This window comes from Ziziphus jujuba, chromosome 6 (genome assembly GCF_031755915.1).
Source record: "Ziziphus jujuba cultivar Dongzao chromosome 6, ASM3175591v1".
NCBI classification, from domain to species: Eukaryota; Viridiplantae; Streptophyta; class Magnoliopsida; order Rosales; family Rhamnaceae; genus Ziziphus; species Ziziphus jujuba.
The window spans coordinates 7,877,260-7,899,251 of NC_083384.1; the positions used below are offsets into that span (position 1 = coordinate 7,877,260).

General features: G+C 35.3%; 4 protein-coding genes across 4 annotated transcripts; all 4 read right to left on the minus strand.

The window, feature by feature from the left end:
• Nucleotides 1–2,903: 2,903 nt before the first annotated feature.
• Nucleotides 2,904–11,011, minus strand: LOC107431347 (disease resistance-like protein DSC1). Its single transcript, XM_060817849.1, has 4 exons — nt 10,877–11,011; nt 10,483–10,788; nt 9,434–10,372; nt 2,904–3,404 (listed from the first exon to the last, which is right to left on the minus strand). The coding sequence occupies exons 1-4, from the start codon at nt 11,009–11,011 to the stop codon at nt 2,904–2,906; spliced, it is 1,881 nt and encodes a 626-aa protein (XP_060673832.1).
• Nucleotides 11,012–11,029: 18 nt separating this feature from the next.
• On the minus strand, nt 11,030–11,668 carry LOC132803978 (disease resistance protein Roq1-like). The gene has a single exon (XM_060817850.1). The coding sequence runs from the start codon at nt 11,666–11,668 to the stop codon at nt 11,030–11,032; it is 639 nt and encodes a 212-aa protein (XP_060673833.1).
• Nucleotides 11,669–14,276: 2,608 nt separating this feature from the next.
• Nucleotides 14,277–17,778, minus strand: LOC112493335 (disease resistance protein RPV1-like). The gene is made up of 6 exons (XM_060817851.1): nt 16,981–17,778; nt 16,721–16,806; nt 16,499–16,616; nt 15,819–16,364; nt 15,077–15,160; nt 14,277–14,597 (listed from the first exon to the last, which is right to left on the minus strand). Exons 1-6 carry the CDS (start codon nt 17,776–17,778, stop codon nt 14,277–14,279), a joined length of 1,953 nt encoding a protein of 650 aa, XP_060673834.1.
• Nucleotides 17,779–17,868: 90 nt separating this feature from the next.
• On the minus strand, nt 17,869–18,681 carry LOC132803979 (disease resistance protein RPP4-like). The gene is made up of 3 exons (XM_060817852.1): nt 18,541–18,681; nt 18,186–18,262; nt 17,869–18,088 (listed from the first exon to the last, which is right to left on the minus strand). The coding sequence occupies exons 1-3, from the start codon at nt 18,679–18,681 to the stop codon at nt 17,869–17,871; spliced, it is 438 nt and encodes a 145-aa protein (XP_060673835.1).
• Between the last annotated feature and the right edge of the window lie 3,311 nt (nt 18,682–21,992).

Here is a 21,992-nt window from a genome sequence, read left to right on the forward strand (position 1 = left end):
AAAACCAAATGAAAGAAATAGAATGAAAAACAGTGCGAAAGGCCTATATACATAAACTCATTTTGCATTTACAAGCCTTAAAATTCCTAATAAAACAGTCAAAGAAGCATGTAGATAATTGTAGATAATCCATATCACAATTTTTACAAGCCAATTCAATCAAATTCACAATCAATTCTAGATAACAGTATAAATTCACAATCAATTCTAGATAACAATATTATTATTATTTTCATTATTTTCAGATAGGTGAGAGACAACAATAAGATGCGCGAAAACGAAAGAACAACCACATATGAAAAGAGGTCGTAGTAATTCCACATGCACGTGTCAAAAGAAAGAGAAAATATGAAATTACCTCAAAACCACCTCAAAATCAAACAGGGTCTGAGTGCGCTCCCTTTAGCTTCGTAAAAAGCTGTTTGTGCTTCATGATCTTCAACTCCATCCAATATTTTAAATGTCATATAGTACACGAGACGTGTCCGCGCTCACCCATGCTGCAAATTAACTTTGACAATTTTATTGAGTTTTATATTTCCACCCTAAAAAGACAGAAACCAACAGTTTCATATAAAAAAAGCATCTTATATATTTTCAACTATAATAACAAAATTTGCATTGTGATCATAGATTTCCTAACTCTATTATTTTTAGAGAGAAATAAATGCATATATATATATATATGCTAATATGCTTATGATCAATAGGAATTTTAGAAAAAATAACAATAATAATAATGATGATGATGATGATGATATGGAAGAATTAATACTTTGGATCGGTCCACAATGTTATAATAATAGGAATCCAAGTGTGGAAAGCAGCGTTCACATAGCTGCCTCTCTTCTCCTTCAGTTTGTAGTTTGTTTCGCTGCTGCTCGTCATAACTTTAAAGAACCAAACATATATATATATATATATATATATATATATAAATAAACTGATGACAATGCTTCATAAAAAGAGTTGGGAGAGAGAAAAGAAAAAGAAAAAAAGAGTTACATCTCCAATCAAATAGAACCCTCAAAGAAAAAACAAAATCATAGTAAAAAAGAGTTACAAATCCAATCAAATAGAACCTCCACTTCAAAAAAAAAATAATAGTAATATTTTTAAAAATCGATTTATGGTAATTAATTTATTAATGCAATAAATCTTTTCCCCATTTTCCTGAGCGATTGTGTTGCGTGTGTTGCAAGCAATGAGAAGGCTGGGCTTCATTCCAAAGTAGTTCAAGTTGGGAACCACGTATTATGAAGTACAACAAGATAATTGATGTAGTATAAGTTGGTGATTATCCGTGTTGGTTAGGATTTGCTTCCTACATATAAAGCTTCATAAAGATAGCTAGTAAAACCATTGCGTGTGTCCTCACCTCTCTGAAACCGAGAAAAGCAGCAGTAGAAGTAGCCATGCTCATATCTGCAAATAATCCATAAGTAAAGTTAAAATAATAACTAATGCAAATTGAAGCTCTTCCTTTGATCCAAGTGTGTGTTTGTAAATAGTTACTTACGAGGTAGGCAACAGTTCCTTTTAATAAAACCAGAAAGTAAAAGAGTGTGTGTGTGTGTGTATATATATATATATATATATATGTATATGTATATGTAAATGGTATGTACATAGATAGAAAAAGAGTTGGAAATTGCTTTATATAGTTACTTACAAGAACTGCAAGTTGACTTGGTTTGCGCCGTTCTAATTATGACAAAAAAGTTGGTGAGTAATGGAGTTGGCGTCATCAAGAAATCCTTGTATATGCACACACACACACACATATATATATATATAGGTCTGCTTTGATATTCCTGGAAGCCTTGAAAACAATTCTAATTCCCTATGAGCGAAAAAATCCCGGAACACTGCAAGAAATTACATCACATCAATTTTGATGAACCATATACTGACTGTGACAAATGCATAATATAGTAAAACTATGAGAAGGTGATACTAGAAAATGAATAGCAACGTCCCACCAATTTCCATAGAAAGGAGCATTTACATTCACTAAACTTTGTATTATTTCTATGATTTCAAACATTGCGAAAAGGACACTCCATCTCTCTGTTTCCAACCATTATCTTCACCTCTGCCACTGCTTTATCCGATTTAAAACATATCCCCTATATTTCCACAATAATTCAATCCAAGCCTATTAATTTCCTTTTCAATTTTTAGTCCTTCAAAATCTGTTTTTAGATGAGAGACACAAAATAATCATAATAATAATTTACATCACCAGGCTTTGATTTTGCCACCATAGTTTAGTTGTCCTGTTTAGTCCGGATTAACAGTAACCCGAAAACCAATTTTATTCTAAACTTCTTGTTTTTTTAATTTCTCCATCCACATTTATATTCAATTTTATCAAAAATTAGGCAGACAATAGTACAAAACCAGGAAAAATTAACAAGAATTCTATTTCATTTCCTTTAAAATTATATGCTCCTAAAACACAAGAGAAAAGCCTTCAAATACACATAATTTAGATGTTTCTCTCAACAAGGTGATTTAAGAATGCTCAATTATATTTGAATTAAAACAACCTAAATAATTTAGAAACAAAGGTAACATGTCCACATGGTCATAGTAGAAATGTCAGGGCGTCCTTGTTGGCTGCAACATGGAGCCATGAATACCCACAACCATTTGAAACAGTGTTACCCTGCCTCCACAGCCTTTACAGTCTTTTCAAATCTTAAAACCTGTCTTAGTTTAAAGCATGATTAAGAAACAATTATTTTTTTCCAAAAAAATATAAAGACAATATCCATCATCATCATCAATGGTTTTGAATTAAAATCATATAAAACGACAAGTCTTTTTATTAGGGTCAATGTTAATGGTACTGGCAAGATAGAGTAAGCAATGTTCATGTAAGTTTGGTTTTCTTGGAATTAACCTGTGGATAGGACTCTCCTTTTCTGTCGGTATTCGTCCTCATCATCAGAGCCAACAACTTCAGTAATACCAATTCCACTGGCTTCAGAAGATTCACCAAAGCGTCTTTTAGTTGTACTCGCTTTTGGTTTTTCTTTCTCACCATCCACTTCTTGATCTGCATCTTTGTCATATATCAACCAAATCCCACACTTCTTTATCTTGCAATTCTCAACACCTTCTACGTCTGAATCATGAAATCCGTCATGATAATCAAGAGGCCGGGCATATAAAGAGATCCCACTGACGTAAAGGGTACAAATAAAGTCCCAATTTTCTCCCAAATTTTCTTCAAGCGCTTTGCAAGACAATGCAGCTACATGCGCCATCCACACAAGATCTGAATTGATAATCTCTAGACAACCGAACACCTCAGAAACATGAAAATCATAAGGGCAGTCTTCATCAATGAATTCTAAATTAAGCCTGTATTCAATTGTATCAGTTACACAAGAGTACTGATCAATAATAACGCAAACAGCAAAACCCAAGAAGTGTTGTGGTTCTCTGACCACTTTAGAGAAGAAATATGAGAAGAAAATAAAAAGAATTCTATTACTCTCTTTAAATAGAATACAAAAATACAAAAACTTCTCTCTCTTGGATTCTCACGTGGAATCTCTCCCTACACCCTCCAATTCTCTTTGGAATTGCTCACTCTTCTCTCAAGCTCTCTCTGGAACTTAAACACTCTCTCTCTCGGAGTTTTCTCTCAATATTCCCCACTTGGGATAATATTGAGCTTTGCTCACTTGGCTTGATTTGCATGCAACGGGAAGGAGCCTATTTATAGGCTTACAAGGCCACAATCTTCAACAGCTTAGCCCACAATTGTTGATCAATTTGGAATTCGGTGCAGCAATGTCCATTTGTCAAAAATGGTGGCTGTGGTTGGTGCGACTGTGGTTGGTGCGGCTGTGGTTGGTGCGGCTGGACTTCACAATTCTCCCCCTCCAGCCGCATTTAAACTGATGGTCATCTGCCATCTATTCCATCTATGTCTCTGCATAGCTTCAGCTTCTCTTAAGCAACAACTTTTGTTAGCATATCTGCTGGATTCTCTTTTGTGTGGATCTTCATCAGTTTCAGCAACTGTTGATCTATTACTTCGCGTATCCAATGATAGCGGATGTCAATGTGCTTTGTACGGGAATGATACATTGAGTTTTTGCTCAAATCCATGGCACTTTGGTTATCACAATGTATCTTGTAGTCTTCTTGCTTGATGCCCAATTCTGTGAGAAAACGCTTTAACCACAACATTTCCTTACCCGCTTCCGCTGCGACAATGTACTCTGCTTCAGTAGTGGATAAAGCAACACACTTCTGCAATCTTGACTGCCATGACACAGCTCCCCCTGCAAAAGTGTAGAGATAACCTGATGTAGACTTTCTATTATCAGGGTCTCCGGCCATATCTGCATCTGTATAGCCTTCTAAGATTGGATCACCTCCCCCGTAGCACAAGCACAGCTTCGATGTACCTTTAAGATACCTGAGAATCCATTTGACTGCTTCCCAGTGTTTCTTTCCAGGATTTGAAAGAAATCTGCTCACAACACCTACTGCGTGAGCAATGTCTGGTCTGGTACACACCATTGCATACATCAGACTTCCTACCGCTGAAGAGTATGGTACTGAAGCCATCTCCTCTATCTCTTCTTTGGATGAGGGGCACAATCTCTTGCTCAACTTAAAATGATTTGCAAGTGGAATGCTGACCGGTTTGGCTTTATCCATGTTGAATCTCTTTATCACCCGTTCAACATACTTCTCTTGAGATAGCCATAACCTTCTATTCTTCCTGTCTCGGATTATTTGCATTCCCAAAATTTGTTGAGCTGGTCCTAAGTCTTTCATATCAAAGGACTTAGATAATTCTTTCTTCAGCTGACTAATCTTCATTGCATCTTGTCCAACGATCAACATGCGTCCACATATAGCAAAAGTGCAATGAAGTTTCCACCTGAAAATTTTTGAATATAAACACACTGGTCTGCTGCAGTCCTTTTATAACCTTGACTCACCATAAACGAGTCAAACTTCTTATACCATTGTCTTGGTGCTTGTTTGAGGCCATACAAGCTCTTCTTTAGCTTGCATACGAGGTTTTCTTTCCCTGAAACCTCAAATCCTTCTGGCTGCTCCATGTAGATTTCTTCATATAAATCACCGTGAAGAAATGCTGTCTTCACATCCATCTGTTCAAGTTCTAGGTTTAGACTTGCTACTAAACCAAAAATGACTCGAATTGAAGTCATTTTTACCACTGGTGAAAAAATCTCATCAAAGTCAATTCCTTTCTTCTGAAGAAATCCTTTGACCACCAATCGAGCTTTGTGTTTCACCACCTTTCCGCTGCCATCTTTCTTGAGCTTGAACACCCATTTATTCTTTAGTGCCTTCTTTCCTGTTGGAAGCTCAACCAACTCATAAGTATGATTTTTCTACAAGGATTCCATCTCATCTTGCATTGCTTGCAGCCACTTTTCCTTCTCTTGATGAGAAACAGCTTCCTGGAAACTCTCTGGCTCCCCCTCTTCAGTAAGCAGAATATACTCAGATTCTGGAAATCTCTTTGATGGAATTCGGCCTCGCTTAGATCTCCGAACTTGTAAACCACTGGTTTCAGGAGGTGTACCATCATCTGACCGCTGTGATGGCCCTGCAGCTGCTTGAGAGGATTGAGTCTCCCCCTGCTCAATATCCCCTTCTTCCTCCTGGTCTGCTTCTGGTATATCTTCATGCACCTCATTATCTTCTGTGGCTATTTGTGTTGGTGCTGGATTAGGACAAAAATTCTCGGCACTAGAACTACAATTAGGAGACATTCTGGGCTTTTCAATGTCTTCCATTTTCTGGTTTTCATGGAATACTACATCCCTGCTTCTAATAACCTTCTTTGTTTTCGGGTCCCATAATCTGTATCCGAATTCTTCATCTCCATATCCTATAAAGATGCATGGAGTAGATCTTGCATCGAGCCTCTGTCTGAGCTCCTTGGATACATGTACATAAGCTAAACAACCAAACACTCTTAAATGAGAGTAGGAGGGAATCTTACCCGACCACATTTTCTCCGGAATTTCAAAATTCAACGGTACTGACGGTGATCTGTTGATTAAATAGCAGGCGGCACGAACAGCTTCTCCCCAGAATGGCTTTGGCAGCTTAGCCATACTGATCATACTTCTGACCTTTTCCATAATGGTTCGGTTCATTCTTTCGGCTATTCCATTATGTTGTGGGGTGCGAGGGACCGTCTTCTCATGTCGAATGCCGTGTCTTCTGCAGTAGGCATCGAACTCTTTGGAAGTATACTCGCCTCCATTATCTGAGCGGAGGCATTTCAGCTTCTTTCCTGTTTCACGCTCTACCATGGTATGAAACAGTTTGAAGTAATCCAATACCTGGTCCTTTGTCTTCAAGAAATATACCCACACCTTCCGTGAAGCATCATCAATGAAGGTCAGGAAATACTTGTTGCCACCTAATGATTCCACCTCCATGGGACCACAAACATCAGAGTGCACCAGACTAAGCAACTCTGATCTTCTCGATGCAGAGGAACTGAAGGAGACTCTATGTTGCTTACCAAATAAGCAGTGATTACAAGGATCTAGCGCAGCATCCTTGCAAACAGTGATAAGCTTCTTCCTTGCCAAAGTGGACAATCCTTTTTCACTCATGTGACCGAGTCTCTGGTGCCACAGATTTTGAGACGCCTCTCCTTCTGCAATATTGATGCTATCTGCACATATCTTCACATGAGTCTTGTACAGCGTTCCACAAATATGTCCTCGGGCGACAACTATGGCACCTTTCGTCATTTTCCATGTGCCATTGCTGAAGTAGTTGTCATAGCCTTGCTTGTCTAAGGCTGCTCCCGAAAGTAGATTAAGCCGAAGATCTAGAATATGACGGACATCCTTCAAAGTGATTGTACAACCAACATTCGTTTTTACCTGAATATCACCAGTTCCTATAATCTTTGCAAAACTGGAATTTCCCATCTTTACCGTACCAAAGTCTCCTGCTTTGTACGTTTTGAAGAAATCTCTGTGTGGAGTGACATGGTAGGATGCTGCAGTATCGACTACCCACTCAACATCTTGGGTTGATATATGAAGGCATGTCTCTTCTTCGGTGGAGCAGAGCACCACTTCTCCTGTAACAGTGACTAGTGTCTCTCCATCCTTCTTCGGCTGATTACCTTGGAGTCTCTGCTCTCTCAACAACTTTCTGCAGTTCTTCTTCATGTGACCCTCCAGGCCACAATGATAGCACTTATATGATGATTTTCTACCGTCTGTAGATCTGCCTCTGCTCTTGCTCCTGCCTCTCCCCCTATCACGACCACCTCTTTGCTGTCTTCCTCTCTTTGTGACGAGGGCATGTGACTGATCCATGCCAATGTCCTTTCTCCTGGCCTCTTCATTAAATAGGGCATCCTTAACCATAGACATAGTAAGTTTGCCATTCGGGGCCGAATTGCCTAGAGAGACTAGCAATGTCTCCCAACTGTCTGGAAGAGAGCTTAGAAGTAGGAGGGCTTGATCCTCATCCCCTAGTTGATAATCCACAGCAGATAGTTGATTTACCAAGCTCTGGAACTCACTGGTATGCTCGGCTACAGAAGTTCCACTCTGTAATTTTAAATTTACCAATCGCTTAAGCAACAGGGCTTTGTTCCGAGCAGTCTTGGCCTGGTACATGTCCTCCAATTTTGTCCAGAGGGCATATGCATCCGTTTCCTTCGCTACATGATGGAAGACACTGTGGTCGATCCATTGCCTGATCTGACCGATCGTTTTCTTGTTTAATTTCTTCCATTCTGCTACTTTGCTGGGATCGGGGTTTTCTCCTTTAGCTTCTATAGGATCAAACAGATCCTTACAATTGAGGAGATCTTCCATCCGAGGTCTCCAAAGTGTATAATTTGTGGTAGTGAGCTTAACCATAGCTCCCGAAGATGATTCTTCCATTGACATTATGGCTTGACCAAAAATGGAGCTGAATTTGGCAAAACGGAGTTAACCGTTGCGTCCGGAACGGCCGAAAATGGTGGACTTGACTCTTCCGGGGTCAAAATATAATTACCAGAAATTTGGGGGCAAAACTGTAATTTCACAACATTTCTGGGTCAACCTGCAATTACAGGAATTACAGGGGTCAATCTGTAATTTTCACTAATTCAGGGGCTGTTCCGTAATTTCAGAAACTACAGGGGTCAATCTGTAATTTCCAATAATTCAGGAGCTGTTCCATAATTTCAGAAACTACAGGGGTCAATCTGTAATTTCCAATAATTCAGGGGCTGTTCCGTAATTTCAGAAAATATTGATGACGTGGCAGATTGTGCTGACGTGTCAACACGTGGCAGATGACGTGGCGATTACGTGGCTGAGGGCGTGTCGGCTGGCGTGGCAGATGACGTGGCAGGTGTGCTGACGTGTCTGCTGACGTGGTCGTCTTCAACCTCCAGACGGCGCGTGCGGCGCGTGTGGCGCGTGAATTGTTGCAGAAACCTTCAGGTGGCGCGTGCGGGCGCATGACACGGTGCGTTGCTCTCCGGCGAACTCCGTTGTTCTCGTCTCGTCGTGTACTTTCACCTGGTATTGTCAAATTAATTATTTGAGCAACGTTTCGAAACACCAACTTGAAGAACAGTAGCTTTGTTTCTTCAAGTTTTGAACCTAAGCTCTCGATCTGGAGCTCTGATACCACTTGTTGTGGTTCTCTGACCACTTTAGAGAAGAAATATGAGAAGAAAATAAAAAGAATTCTATTACTCTCTTTAAATAGAATACAAAAATACAAAAACTTCTCTCTCTTGGATTCTCACGTGGAATCTCTCCCTACACCCTCCAATTCTCTCTGGAATTGCTCACTCTTCTCTCAAGCTCTCTCTGGAACTTAAACACTCTCTCTCTCGGAGTTTTCTCTCAATATTCCCCACTTGGGATAATATTGAGCTTTGCTCACTTGCTTGATTTGCATGCAACGGGAAGGAGCCTATTTATAGGCTTACAAGGCCACAATCTTCAACAGCTTAGCCCACAATTGTTGATCAATTTGGAATTCGGTGCAGTAATGTCCATTTGTCAAAAATGGTGGCTGTGGTTGGTGCGGCTGGACTTCACAAGAAGTTGGTAGTGCACCAATCTGGAGGAAGCTGAATATTCATTGAACTCCCCAAGCTTTGATAGCTGAACATCTTTGGAATTTCATCTCCAGGATAACAAATAAACAATGGGGATTCCTGTAGCATGGATGGGAAAATTATTAACTTTATATATATATATATATATATATATATATATATATATATATATCTATATATATATATATATATAAGCTCAATGTAGGAGCCACTGTTTTCTCAGGCAATGACCTAATTTGGAATCCCCCAACCTCCAATATCAAATAATAATAATAATAATAATATATCGCTTGAAATTATAAGCATCTTAATCATTGAACATACCAGTTCCCGATGACGATTGACAAGTTTCTTGTATGATCTTGCACAAGACAGTATTCTAAACATTGCAAGATCAGGGAGTATGTTGTTTCGTGTGTTTCGATCCAAATTCACACAATTATCAAACCTAACACTTCCATCCACAAAATACAAGTCATTCCTTTCGTATCCAAGTGGAGTTCTCCAACTTGATATTGTCTCCAGTGATGTACAATGGCTTGCCAGCAAATATTCTAAAGATGATGGAAGATGTGCCAATGATTTCAAGCTCTCACAATTCTCTACATCCAAGTATGACAAACCAAGTGGAAGGGTAGGCAATTTTTGAAGTTTTGAACATCCCTCTAGGAACAACATATCCAGCCCAATTAGATTTACAATTGACTCAGGTAACTCTTTAATACCTGTTCCTTCTAATATTAGACATTCCAAGCGCTCCATAAGCTCCATGATTTCAGGAAAATTTTCAAGATTTGTGCATTTACTCAGATTCAGAAATTTAAGAGATTTCAACTTACAAATACTGGTTGGTATACTTTTAAGCCTCTTGCAGTTATCCAAATGCAATTGTACAAGACCCAAGAGACCCCCAAATGATGAAGGAACTGTTTCAATTGCTGTCCTATCCAAAAACAAATATCTTAAATTCATTGGAAAGTTTGCATTAGGAGTTTCAGAAGACTTCAGCTTATCAACATTGTTGCGATGAATAGCTCTACAGTTCTCATGCTCTAATAACCTTCCATCGTAAAAAAGATTGGAGCAATCTGTCAAATGTAGACGCTGAAGCTTTTGGAGATTCTTAAAAGATGAAGGAACTTGAACCAAACGTATACAACCTTCAAGATTTATAATTTCAAGATTTGAGGCCTGAGATAGATTTGTTGTTCGAGTCAAAAGCTTAGAATGACTTAGATCGATCACTTTTAACTTCTCGAGAGGCTGACAAAAAAGAAAAAGAGTTATAGTTAGTTGTTACTATCATGATTCAATTATGCACTAAAAACTACATTAATTATATACGTTAAATTATATAATTAAATCAAGCATACCTCGGATTCATCCCAAAGCACCTCACGTTGGTTGTTTTGTAGTCTAAGTTCAACAAGATTCTCTGGAATGAAATCTGATGGCAAAGTTTTCAAAGTGTATGATTCCCACTCGAAAGAACTCGGTGTATCAGAGAGATAAGAATCGAGACCTTGAGGAAGACACAATTTGCACTTCTTGTTTTCATGAAAGGCATAAATTTTAAGATATCGTAGATTATACATTTTTGAGAAGGCTGCAGGGCATACTTTTACGACTTTTCTAATATCTGACATATTGAAAGATATACCTTCAATTGCAGCAGTTCCCTGACAATCAAGTGAATGTCAATTTTATTAAGAACAACACGTCTACACATCTAATTTTATTTAGAAAAAAAAATGTGTATGCACTTACTGTATTTCTTTCCAATACATGGCAAATTTCCTTAGCAGTCCACAACCTACTACGGTTTCCTGGCTCTTTGCTTTCGCCACTGACAATTGCTTGGCCTGTACGTTGTAGCAAATCATGCATCTCGATTTCTGGCATTGGTCTGCCAAGAGGTACTTAGCATTTTGTACTACTTTCACTTAGTAAAGATTTGTTAATGAGATCACTCATTCCTATTTTCACAAAGGAATGACCACTGCTTTCCAATTTGCTTTCTAGATGGTCTACAGAATAATATGACCGAAAGAAACATGCAATGTCAAGAAACATTTTTTGAATCCCTTCATCTTCTAGTCTTTCGTAACTGACTCTCAATACTCTTTGAATATCCGGATTTGGATATATCTCCAGCCTGTCCAATGTATTTTCCCATTCTTGTTTGCTTCTGGAGTGCAGGGAAGAACCCAAGGCTTGAAGAGCTAATGGATTTCCATTTGCATAACCTATTGCCCTGTCTAAAGGCATTGCATAGTCTGTTGGACGAGAATACTTTTTAAAAGCATGCCAACAGAATAGCTCAAGAGATTCAAAGTAATTTAGCCCCTCAACCTTGTAAATTTTATCAGCTACTATCTTAAGCACTTGGATATCTCTAGTTGTGAAAATAATTCTACTTCTCGGGGCAAAATCATCATACCCTTCAACTAAAGTTTTGAATTGGAATATTGAACTATCCAAGTCATCTAAAACGACGAGTACCTTTTTACCACGTAATCTTGTTTGAATAAAAGGTGACACTGCAGATAGAGTGTCCATTCTTAGCATAGCTTCATCATTATTTAATAAGCTGGCAAGAAGTTCTTTCCTCAAATGATTTGTACCCTTTATGGAAGATTCTTCCCTAACATCCTTAAGAAAGCAGCAAGCCTACCTCCCATGCCCCAAATACCTATAATCCGAACATCTTTTGAACCAAGGCATAATAATGATTCAATTTCCTTAATACGTTTTTCAATTCCAATCAACTTCTGCCCTTTAAAACCATCATTTAAAGATAGAAGTTTTGGCAATTTCAATGAAATGTCTTCAACAATTTGTTGAACTAACTTGTTTTCAGGCCTAGCACAGATGAAGAAAATACAATTGTTAGAAAAAGAGTATCAATGAATTGGTAAAAACTTAGGAATGAAGCATTTTTAATATTCAAATATTTGATTAAAGCTGTAGAAAGTTACCTAAAATGCTTTGAATCCAACCCGGTTAGATCGGCCACTTCTGTAAGAGCATGCCTCCATTGCTGTACCTTTTCCATGTTGTCCTTTAAACGCTCTTCAAGTTTAGCAAATGCATCTGCATAGCTCTTTTTTTTGTTTCCATATAACTAATTGTTCTCTGCCATAAAAAATGGGTATAACAATCTGCCCATTTCTTGTCCTGCATTCAAGTATTTTCACTAGTTCTTCCAAACACCATGTGGAAGAAGCATAGTTTTCCGAGAAAATGATCACCGAGATTTTGGATTCCTCGATAGCTTTTAGAAGTGTTGGTGAAATTTCATCACCTCTCTCAAGTTGGTGATCATCCATGTATGTTATGATTTTCTTCCTGCACAAAGCTTCATAAAGATAGCTAGTAAAACCGTTGCGTGTGTCTTCACCTCTAAAACTGAGAAATACTTCATGCTTTTCTTGAGGAGAGATAGCAGCAGCAGCAGCAGAAGAAGAAGAAGAAGAAGAAGAAGAAGAAGAAAAAGAATTAGAAGCCATGCTTTTAATTAACCTGCAAATCTACAAGTAAAAGTTGATCAATGCAAATTGAAATCCAAGTGTGTGTTTCTCAAAGTGATGATCAGAAACTCTCTTTCCTTAGTGAAGAAGGTGCAGGATATAGCTAGAAAAAGAGGTTGGAAATTGCTTTATGTGCTGTACCATTTAGGAAAAGAAAACAGATTGATTGTAATTACTATAAAAGTGTGAAATGGAGTTCAGTTAAAGAAGAACTAAAGTGAAAAATGTGTATCTTCCTTAATTTTCCTGGTAACTTCAATAGTAATTACAATTATAATCCTAATCAAATAGTGGAATATTAATGTACATTCAAATGTGTATCTTCCTTAATTTTCCCGGTAACTTCAAAAGTAATTACAAGAATAATGTTAATCAAATTGTGGAATATTAATATATATATATATATATATATATATATAGGAGATTAGAGGAATAAAGTACAGTAACATTGTGAGGGGGAAGCACTTGATTGAGAATATGAATAACAAAACCACCAATGCCATAGAAATCAACAACATTTATTCTTTTAGTAACTTTGAAAATTTATGTCTTTTATATTTACAGTGTGAAAAAGACGCTCCAGTCCACTCCTCTCTGTTTACCCACAAACAGCAACCAGGGAAAATGGAGGTAAAATAGGCTTTTAATTGCACCCGGGATTTGGATAAAATACAAACAGCTCATGGATGCTCATCAAACAGTTTTTTTTTTTTTTTTTTTTTTTTTTTTATATGGACCGCAGGTCCCAATACCAAAAATTAAAAGCTCAGTTATTGCTAAAGGTAAACTCAAACAAATATCATGATGAGACAGGAAGAGAGTTAAAGTGCATGTCAAAATGACCATAGAGACGAGCCAGGGCAATGAACTTTAATAAAGGATTTTGTCAATAATTGTGGATACTTATCTATACATGTTTATATATATATATATATATAGGATGTATCTAATATACAGGATAGAGCTATAATTATATTCCAAATATGATGCTTTTTTCTCTATCAGATGAAAAAGTAGTGTGGAGCTAGGATCAGAAACATAGGTAACTTTTCCACAGGATCATGGTAGAAATCTTGCGGCATCCTTGTTGGTCTCCTCGTTTGAACCAATACCTACAACCATTTGAAACACAGTGTTATTCTGTGCCACTTTCCTAATCAAAAGATAGGAGACCACCCCTTCTCCCAAAGTCAGCTTGTACACAAGTCTCCTCAAATCTTAAGACCACATTTAGTTTTTATACTGTTTGATTAAGAAAATATTATGAAAAATAAACAAATAAATATATTAAAGACAGAATAAGATCGATATGTACAAGTTTTGAAAATCATGTATCTTATATTAAAGACAGAATAAGATCGATATGTACAAGTTTTGAAAATCATGTATCTTCTAACTTTTTCAAAAAATAAATGTTTATTATTTGAAAGGATTATTTAGTGACATGGTAGCTTCAAGAATAATGACCTATATACTTGCATCAAACATCATGCTTTCCATTGGAATTTTCTATGCAAAACAGATGATGAAAAATTCCAATACCCTCATTTACTTCTAAATCAAAGAGAGGAACAATGAAGAAATAGCACAATATAAACCCAGCTTAATTAATTAATTACCTTTTCATATGTAAGCAGTCAAGGAATAAGCTTGATTTTCTTTGAATTAAAACCTTTACCATTGCTAATATCATCACTTCCACTATCTTCACGATATTCATATATGCGCTTCTCAATTTTATTACCTAATACTTGTTCCACTTTCTGTTCCTCAGCAACATTCAACTTCTCTGCACCTTCTTGGTCATATGGTAACCAAATCCCACACTTTTTTATCCCACAACACTCATCGCTTTTCAAGTCTACTGATTCTGAATCGCCATAATCATACAACGAAAGCCGGACTTGGAAAGAGGCCTCGGTAACATTATACAGAGCACCAATTTGGTCCAAATGTTTCTTTCAACATTTCCAATGACAGTGAACAACCATATACAATCAACACATGATCTGAACTGATCTTTTCACAATCCAACAAACCTTACTATATTTGTAAAGACAATCATCATCATCATCATCATCATCAATGGTTTTGATTCTTTTAAAATTGAAATCATATAAAATGTCTAGTCTTTTATCAGGGTCAATGTTAATGGTGCTACCAAGAACAAAACAAAGACAAAAACCCATGAACTTGGTACTGCACCAGTCTGCAGGAAGATTTGTATTCATTGAAGAACCAAGAGTTTTGATAGTTGAACCACTTTGGAATATCATCTCCTGGATAACAACATTCAAACCTTGGATGTTCCTGTACACCATGGATATGTGATTTCATTAATTAACTGTCACTGAAGGATAAAAAGAAAAAACTAAAAATTTAAAAACATGATCTTATTAAGGTTGTTAAAGAGCAAAGTGAGGGAAAATAGACATACAATATCACCAGCATTGCTATGTGGTCTTGCACAGGTGAAAACTCTAGATGACGCATGATGAGCAATTACATTGTTGCATGTATTCTGATCCCGTTTGAGACAACCAGAGAATTTGAACACTTTATCACAAGAATTGAAGTCATTAGAAAATTCGCATATGTTTGGAGTCATCCAACTCGATTGTCTCTCCAGTGAGGTACAGTAACTTGCATCCAAATATCTTATAAATGGTGGAAGCTCTGGTTGTTACAAAAAATAAAATAAAACAATAGTAATAGAACAATAAAATAGAACACACAGATTTACGTGGAAATGGGAAAAAACCATGGGCAAAGAGAGGCAAGTTTTTATTCATGAAGATTGGTACAAAAGATGAGCAAAATAGAGTGATTAAAACCCTCAAAAATTACAATCGAAAAAACCCCGAAAAATATATATGGCCCTCGACCTCCGCTACCACCACAGAGTCCATTTTTTCCCTCAAAATAGATTTCATCAAATGGGTCATACCACGAGCTTTTCAGATCGGGTCAACAAGAATTCAGATCACCGACTTTAACACTGGTAATGATTCCAAGCTCTAACAATATACTAGAATCAACTTGGACAAACTAAGTGGAAAAGGAGGCAATTTTCGTAGTTTTGAACATTCACTGAGGAGCAGCGCGTCAAGTCTCCTTAAATTGCATAGGTTGTTTGGAAGAATCTCAATGTTTTCACAGGAACTTATTTCTACGATTACCAGCCCAGTTAGATTTTCAATGGATTCTGGTAACTCTTTGATCCCTGAACTTGCTAACCAAAGAAAAGCCAAGCGTTCCATAGGTTCCAAGATTTCTGGAAACTTTTCTAGGTTTGGATAACCGACCACATTCAGTGATTCCGAAGATTTCAACTTACGAATGCTGGCTGGTAGGCTTTCAAGCCTTTGACAATTATCCAAACTTAATTCAGTGAGACATGAGAGAAACCCTAATGATGAGAGCAATTCTTCTACTGCTATTCCATCTAAAAGTAAAACTCTTAAATTCATATTGAACCCAGATGATTTCGGAGAGACATTAAGAGTTTCTATAGACTTCAGCTTCCATGTGTTGTGATCTAAGAAATCTATCCTCCCTGATATACCTTCAACATCAGTGAGATTGGAGCAATATCTTAAATCTAAAAACTGAAGCTTGGGAAGATTTTGAAAATATGAAGGAACATGAACCAAAATTGTGCAGCCTTCTAAACTTATAATTTCAAGATTTAGAGCTTGAGATAGATTTGGCATTTGAGTTAGAAGCTAGGAAAAAGTAAGGTCCATTTTTCTCAACTTCTCAAGAGGCTGTCACCAAATAAAGAAAGAAAAGGTTATGGTTGCTTAATTCCATTTACACAGAGTATTTATCTAAAACAACAGAATTAAGGTAAGCATACCTGGGCTCCATGCCAAAGTTCCTCAAGCTGACTTTCAGATAAAATAAGTTCAACAAGATTCTCAGGAATAAAATTTGAAGGCAGAGATCTCAGAGGATATGAATCCCACTGGAAATATCTAGCTTATCAGAAGGATAAGACTTAAGACCTTGAGTAGGAAGGTGTAGTTTGAACTTCTTGTTAAGATTTCCATAATAAATTTTCAGAAATCGTAGATTGTACATCTTCGAGAAGGCTGCACGATTCAATTCTACATCTCCTTTCATTTCGGACATGTTGAACAATATGCCTTCAATTGCTCCAGTTCCCTAACATTAATGAAATGGACATTACAGGTAAGGAAAGATAGAATATAAGGAAATTTGAGAAGTGTTAACACCTAATTTTGCTTTCTGAAAATACTTTGTGCTTTGTATGTTTCCTGTGTTATATAAGCTTCATTCCATCAACTATATAAAAAAGATCAATGCATTGGCACTTACTGTATTTCTTTCGAATGTTTGGCAGACAACTTTAGCAATCCACAACCTACTACGTTTTCCAGGCTCTTTGTTTTCTCCACGAACAATTGCATGGCCCATTTGTTGTAGTAAGTCATGCATCCACAACTCTGTTTCATCTTTCCAACTATTCCAATTTTCAGTTATCAAAGACTTATCAATGAGAACACTTATCGCTATTTTTGAAATTGAATCACCATTATCCAGTATGCTTTCTACATAATCTCTGTTATATCCATTGAAGAAACATGCAATGTCAAGGAATATATCCTTCTCTGTATCGTCTAGCCCCTCATAACTTATTCTTAACATATTATGAATGTCTTGCTTTGGAACTATTTTTAGCTTATTTAGTGCACTTTGCCATTCTTCTTTGCTTCTGGAGCAGAGGAAAGAACCCAAAACTTTAAGAGCTAATGGATTACCATTGGCATACAGTGAAAATTTTTCAGATAGCACTCTATAATCTGGTGCAAGAGAAATTTTTCTAAAAGCATGCAAATGGAAGTGCTCAAGAGATTCATGGTGATTTAATCCTTCGACTTTGTAAATTCTATTAGCTCCCTTCCTAAGCACTTGTAGATTTCTAGTTGTAACAATGATTCTACTTCCAGGAGCAAGATGATAATACCCTTCAACTAAGGCTTCTAAGTCAACTGGGCTATCTAAATCATCTAAAACGATGAGGACCTTTTTACGATGAAGTTTATTTTGGATGAAAGTTGATAATACAAATGGGGTATCCAGACTTAAAATAGTTTCATCCTTTAACAACTCCATAAGAAATTTCTTTCTCAAATGATTTGTTCCATGTCTTGCTGTTTCTTCCCTAACATTCCAAAGAAAGCAACAACCTTCGAATTGAGAGTTTCATCCTTTAGCAAGGGTGGTCTTACCAATGCCTGCCATACCCCAAATACCTACTACAATGCAAACATCTGTTGAGCCAATGCATAATAATGATTCAATTTCTTTGATACGTTTTTCAATCCCTATGAGGCATCCCTTTGAGCTATCATTTGATGATAGATTTTTATGCAACTTCCATGAAATATCTTCAACAACTCTTTGAACTAACTTGTACTCAGGTCTAGCATAAAATGGACAATAACACAAGTATTAGAAAAGAGTAAAGTGAGCACCAACACTTCAAAATGCATAAATTTATACACAAAATTTTAAATTACCTGAAATCCTTTGACACAAGCCACAAAGATGGGACACTTCTCTTAAAGCATACCTCCACTGGCTTACCTTCTACATACTATCCTTGAAACGTTGTTCAAGTTGAGTAAATGCAACTGCATAACTATCCTTTTGTTTTCGTACAACTGATGCATCAATGTTGTAAAAAATTGGTATAACAATTTGTCCATATCTTTTCTTGCATTCAAGGATGTGCACCAATTCATCCAAACACCATGTTGAAGAAGCAAAATTCTCTGAGAGAATTATTACAGATATCTTGGATTTTTCTATAGCTTTCAAAAGTGTTTGTGAAATTCAATCGCCTCGGTCAAGATTATGATCCATGAAGGTCACAATTTGCTTCCTACATAAAGCCTCATAAAGGTAGCTAGTAAACTGGTCCCGAGTGTCCAGACCTCTAAAACTGAGAAAAACATCATGCTTTTCTTGAGGAGAAATAGCATTAGGAAATGAAGAAGAAGAAGAAACAGCCATGTCTATAGGGCCTGCAAAATCCACAAGAAAAAGTAAGCAACATGTGGATTAATAGGGACCGTTTTCTGTAGGTTTGGAATTGGATTATTTCCTCTCAAGCGCTGGTGGATTAATTCAAAGAGATATATGAAAAAATTCTGGTGAATTTCATCAATTTGGGCCACAGGTTGAATTGTTGCTTGCTTCCTAAGCATTGTATATGCTCCAGTATGAGAGACTAAATTATATATTGACCATAAGCATTGTGTGTGTGTCTGTGTTGCTAAAAGTTGCAACAGCATATATTATGTTAGTGATATTGAACCTATAGCTGTATGATCTGTATTCTATAAGGAGATTGCAATTACATGCCACCTTACACGAGGTCTGCTTAAACAACTACCAAACAGTAAGATTGTGCTATCAAGTCCCTGTAGGATGATCCAGCGGTAAATTCATTGTTTTTTTGAGTGAATGATCCGAGTTTGAATGTTTCACTGTCAATGTAATAGTAATAATAATAATAATAATAAATTATTTGTCGGTTGCAAAATTTCAAAATTAATCGTAATTTTGGTGTTCAACATTTTCTTTTTAATCCATCAATTGGAAATGAATTATGAATAAGGCACTCGTATTGCAAGTGAATTGGACTTTTCTGAGTTTTTTATTTTTTGTTTTTATTTTTTTGGTCAAGAGGAATAACATTTTATATAGTTTTGGACCACATTATAAAACGGGGCACAATTTTCAATCCATGGCATCAATTATTTTCATGGTTTTTGTGGGAATAAAATTAATAAAAGTCATGACGTGATTGATTTTCATACCATATTATATAATTGTGGACCCCACATATTCAATGCAAAATTCTGGAATTGGAATTATTCTCGGTGATGATAAAAGAATGATGATAGGAATGTGGATTTTTGAAAGCAGTCTTATAATCCATGCCCTGCAAAAGCTTATGCTATTTGTTTTTCTAAAATCGCAAGAGATATTTGAAAAAAAAATAAAATAAATGGGCAAGAGATCATGGATGGAAAAATATCTGATGATTCTGGAGATTTTTTTGTCTACTGGGAGAGTAAGAGCTAAATTGAAGACGCTAGAAGTTTTAAGACTCTTTTTTAGGTTTAGTTTAGTATTGTTGTATAGCTTTAAAAAAAAATCAATTTTAATTATGCTGTAGAAATAATATGGTTAAATATTTGATAAACTTCAAACTTAGTCTTTTAATGTTTAATAAATTATAGTGTTTAATTATTGTTATGTTATATAATGACCAAAATTTTTTTAATGTTCTGATAAATACAAAAACATCTTTCAGGTTTTAAATAAATCATATACAAAATAGTTTAAATTTACCTTTATATCAATATTAAAGTTAAATTTTTTTTAAATTTTTTTTGGTTTCTTTTTTTACAATAATTAATTTGAAGACTTTAAATTTTGTAATTATTTTTAATTCAATTATATTTAAACTATATGACCATTTTTTTACAAAAATTATATAATAAATTTAATTATATGAGCTTTTTTATAGTAAGTTACATTTTGTAACAATTCATTTAGTTAAATATATTTGAAAAATTATTACTTAGTTAAAAAAAGGTAGTTTTTTCAATTGAAAAACTATCAAATAGTTTAAATAAAATTAATTAAAAATATAGACTAACAGAATTTTCAAGTTTTCAAATTAAATTTAATAAAATTGTAAAAAAAATAAGTTTTGCAAAAATAATAAAAAAAGAAGAATATGACATTTTAAAGGCAATTTAATTATATTAAGGATATAAAAGTAATTTAGATTGCCACTCGTGATTGGAAAAAAAAAAAAAGAATAAAAATTATTGATCATAAGGTTGTTTAATAGAATATCAATAAATTTAAGACAAATATGATATTAGCTTTTTAATGAGGATTAAAATTAATATTTTAATTATAAATAATTAAAGAAAGCTAAAATTAAAATCTTAAAAACTAATTTTTTGCTGCTTTTCGAAAGAATATAAAATTTTATAAAATGAAAATTTAAATTTTATTAAATATTTAAAATAGCTTTAAATTTTTTAATAACTAATTTTCCTTCAAAAACAATCCCATTGTTCAGTGTAGTATCTGATTTGGCAAAGGACTTTCCTTGAGTTGTGAGCTATTTGTTGGGTTTTTTATTTATTTATTTATTTATTTTTTTAATTTGCTTAACCAGCAAAATTAAAAGTTGGTAACAAAATCTAATACAAACAGGAACTTTACAAAACAGGAACTTTTTTGTAGCCCATTAAAGCATACTACGATTATTGAACTTTGATCGAGTTAGATTTTTTTTTTTTTTTTTTTTTTCGATCGAGTTAGGTTTATGTGACCACATCATCATCATCATCATCATCATCACGCTCAATCCTAATGATAGCTTGGAATGCTAATGGAGTAATTTTCTCGGATACCAGACACAGTTGGTGAAAATTGGAATACAATGTAAAATGACCAAAAAGCCTAATCTCTCCTAGCTTTCTCTGGTAGAAGGATTGAGATTTTACCAACCAAAACCAAATTTTGATGAACTGCGTGCATGAGAGTGTGTGTGTGTGTGTGTATTAACATTGCACGTGGCAATGAATCAATGGTTTGAGTAATATGATCTCTCTAGAGTCTGATTAAGAAGTGATTGTCACGAGAAGGAAAAGTCTTAAAAAGCCGGCACTGATGCTGGTGTTTATATAACCGTTGGATGGAAGGAAAATAAATCCAACGGTAAAGATCCAAGTCCTTGTTTGACTGGATACTTGTTTAACCAGTCAAGCTCCAAAATTTCTTCCCATTCCTTTCCAGTCATTTCATTTAAAGTCTATGTATATTATACTGCTTTTATTGCATTCTTATTTTTCTTTTCTTTTTGTCTTTCTTAGTCTTTTTATTTATTTTTTGGGTATTGCATAATCGTTTTTCTATTTGCACGTTTATAAACTTTTATTGGTAAATTAAAGGAAGAAAAATATGTGAAGTATTGATCTCAACAACAGTACAACACTATCTTTCATAGTTTCTTGTTTAATTATTTTTTTATTATTACAATTCTTTTTTTTTTTTTTTTGGGGGCCAAAATATCAATCCTGTAAGTTAAAAAGAAATGGTTATTGGCTTTTCTTACTCTTGTTTTTTTTTTTTTTTTTTTTATCTTTTCTAAGAAATTCTTTTAATATTTTTGTGAAAGAGTTTTCTTTGTTTTCTCTCTACGTGTTAAATTTTTGGAAATATACCTAACTTTAGTATTGATGGATAACATGTTGGCCGATTGCATTGATTAATTTTTTTTTTTTTTTTTTTTC

Coding starts and splice junctions, on each gene's coding strand:
- LOC132803978 (XM_060817850.1), bottom strand. CDS start 11,668: ATGGACACTCTATCTGCAGTGTCACCTTTTATTCAAACAAGATTACGT.
- LOC132803979 (XM_060817852.1), bottom strand. CDS start 18,681: ATGGCTGTTTCTTCTTCTTCTTCATTTCCTAATGCTATTTCTCCTCAA. Junction 18,263..18,540: donor CTTTATGTAGGAAGCAAATT/GTGACCTTCATG, acceptor TTTCAAGGATAG/TATGTAGAAGGTAAGCCAGT. Junction 18,089..18,185: donor CTTGTGTCAAAGGATTTCAG/GTAATTTAAAAT, acceptor ATTTTATGCTAG/ACCTGAGTACAAGTTAGTTC.
- LOC107431347 (XM_060817849.1), bottom strand. CDS start 11,011: ATGCCAGAAATCGAGATGCATGATTTGCTACAACGTACAGGCCAAGCA. Junction 10,789..10,876: donor ATGTATTGGAAAGAAATACA/GTAAGTGCATAC, acceptor CTTGATTGTCAG/GGAACTGCTGCAATTGAAGG. Junction 10,373..10,482: donor TGCTTTGGGATGAATCCGAG/GTATGCTTGATT, acceptor CTTTTTTGTCAG/CCTCTCGAGAAGTTAAAAGT.
- LOC112493335 (XM_060817851.1), bottom strand. CDS start 17,778: ATGGAGTTGTTAAAGGATGAAACTATTTTAAGTCTGGATACCCCATTT. Junction 16,807..16,980: donor AAACATTCGAAAGAAATACA/GTAAGTGCCAAT, acceptor CATTAATGTTAG/GGAACTGGAGCAATTGAAGG. Junction 14,598..15,076: donor ATAGCAATGCTGGTGATATT/GTATGTCTATTT, acceptor AAATGTTGAAAG/AAACATTTGGACCAAATTGG.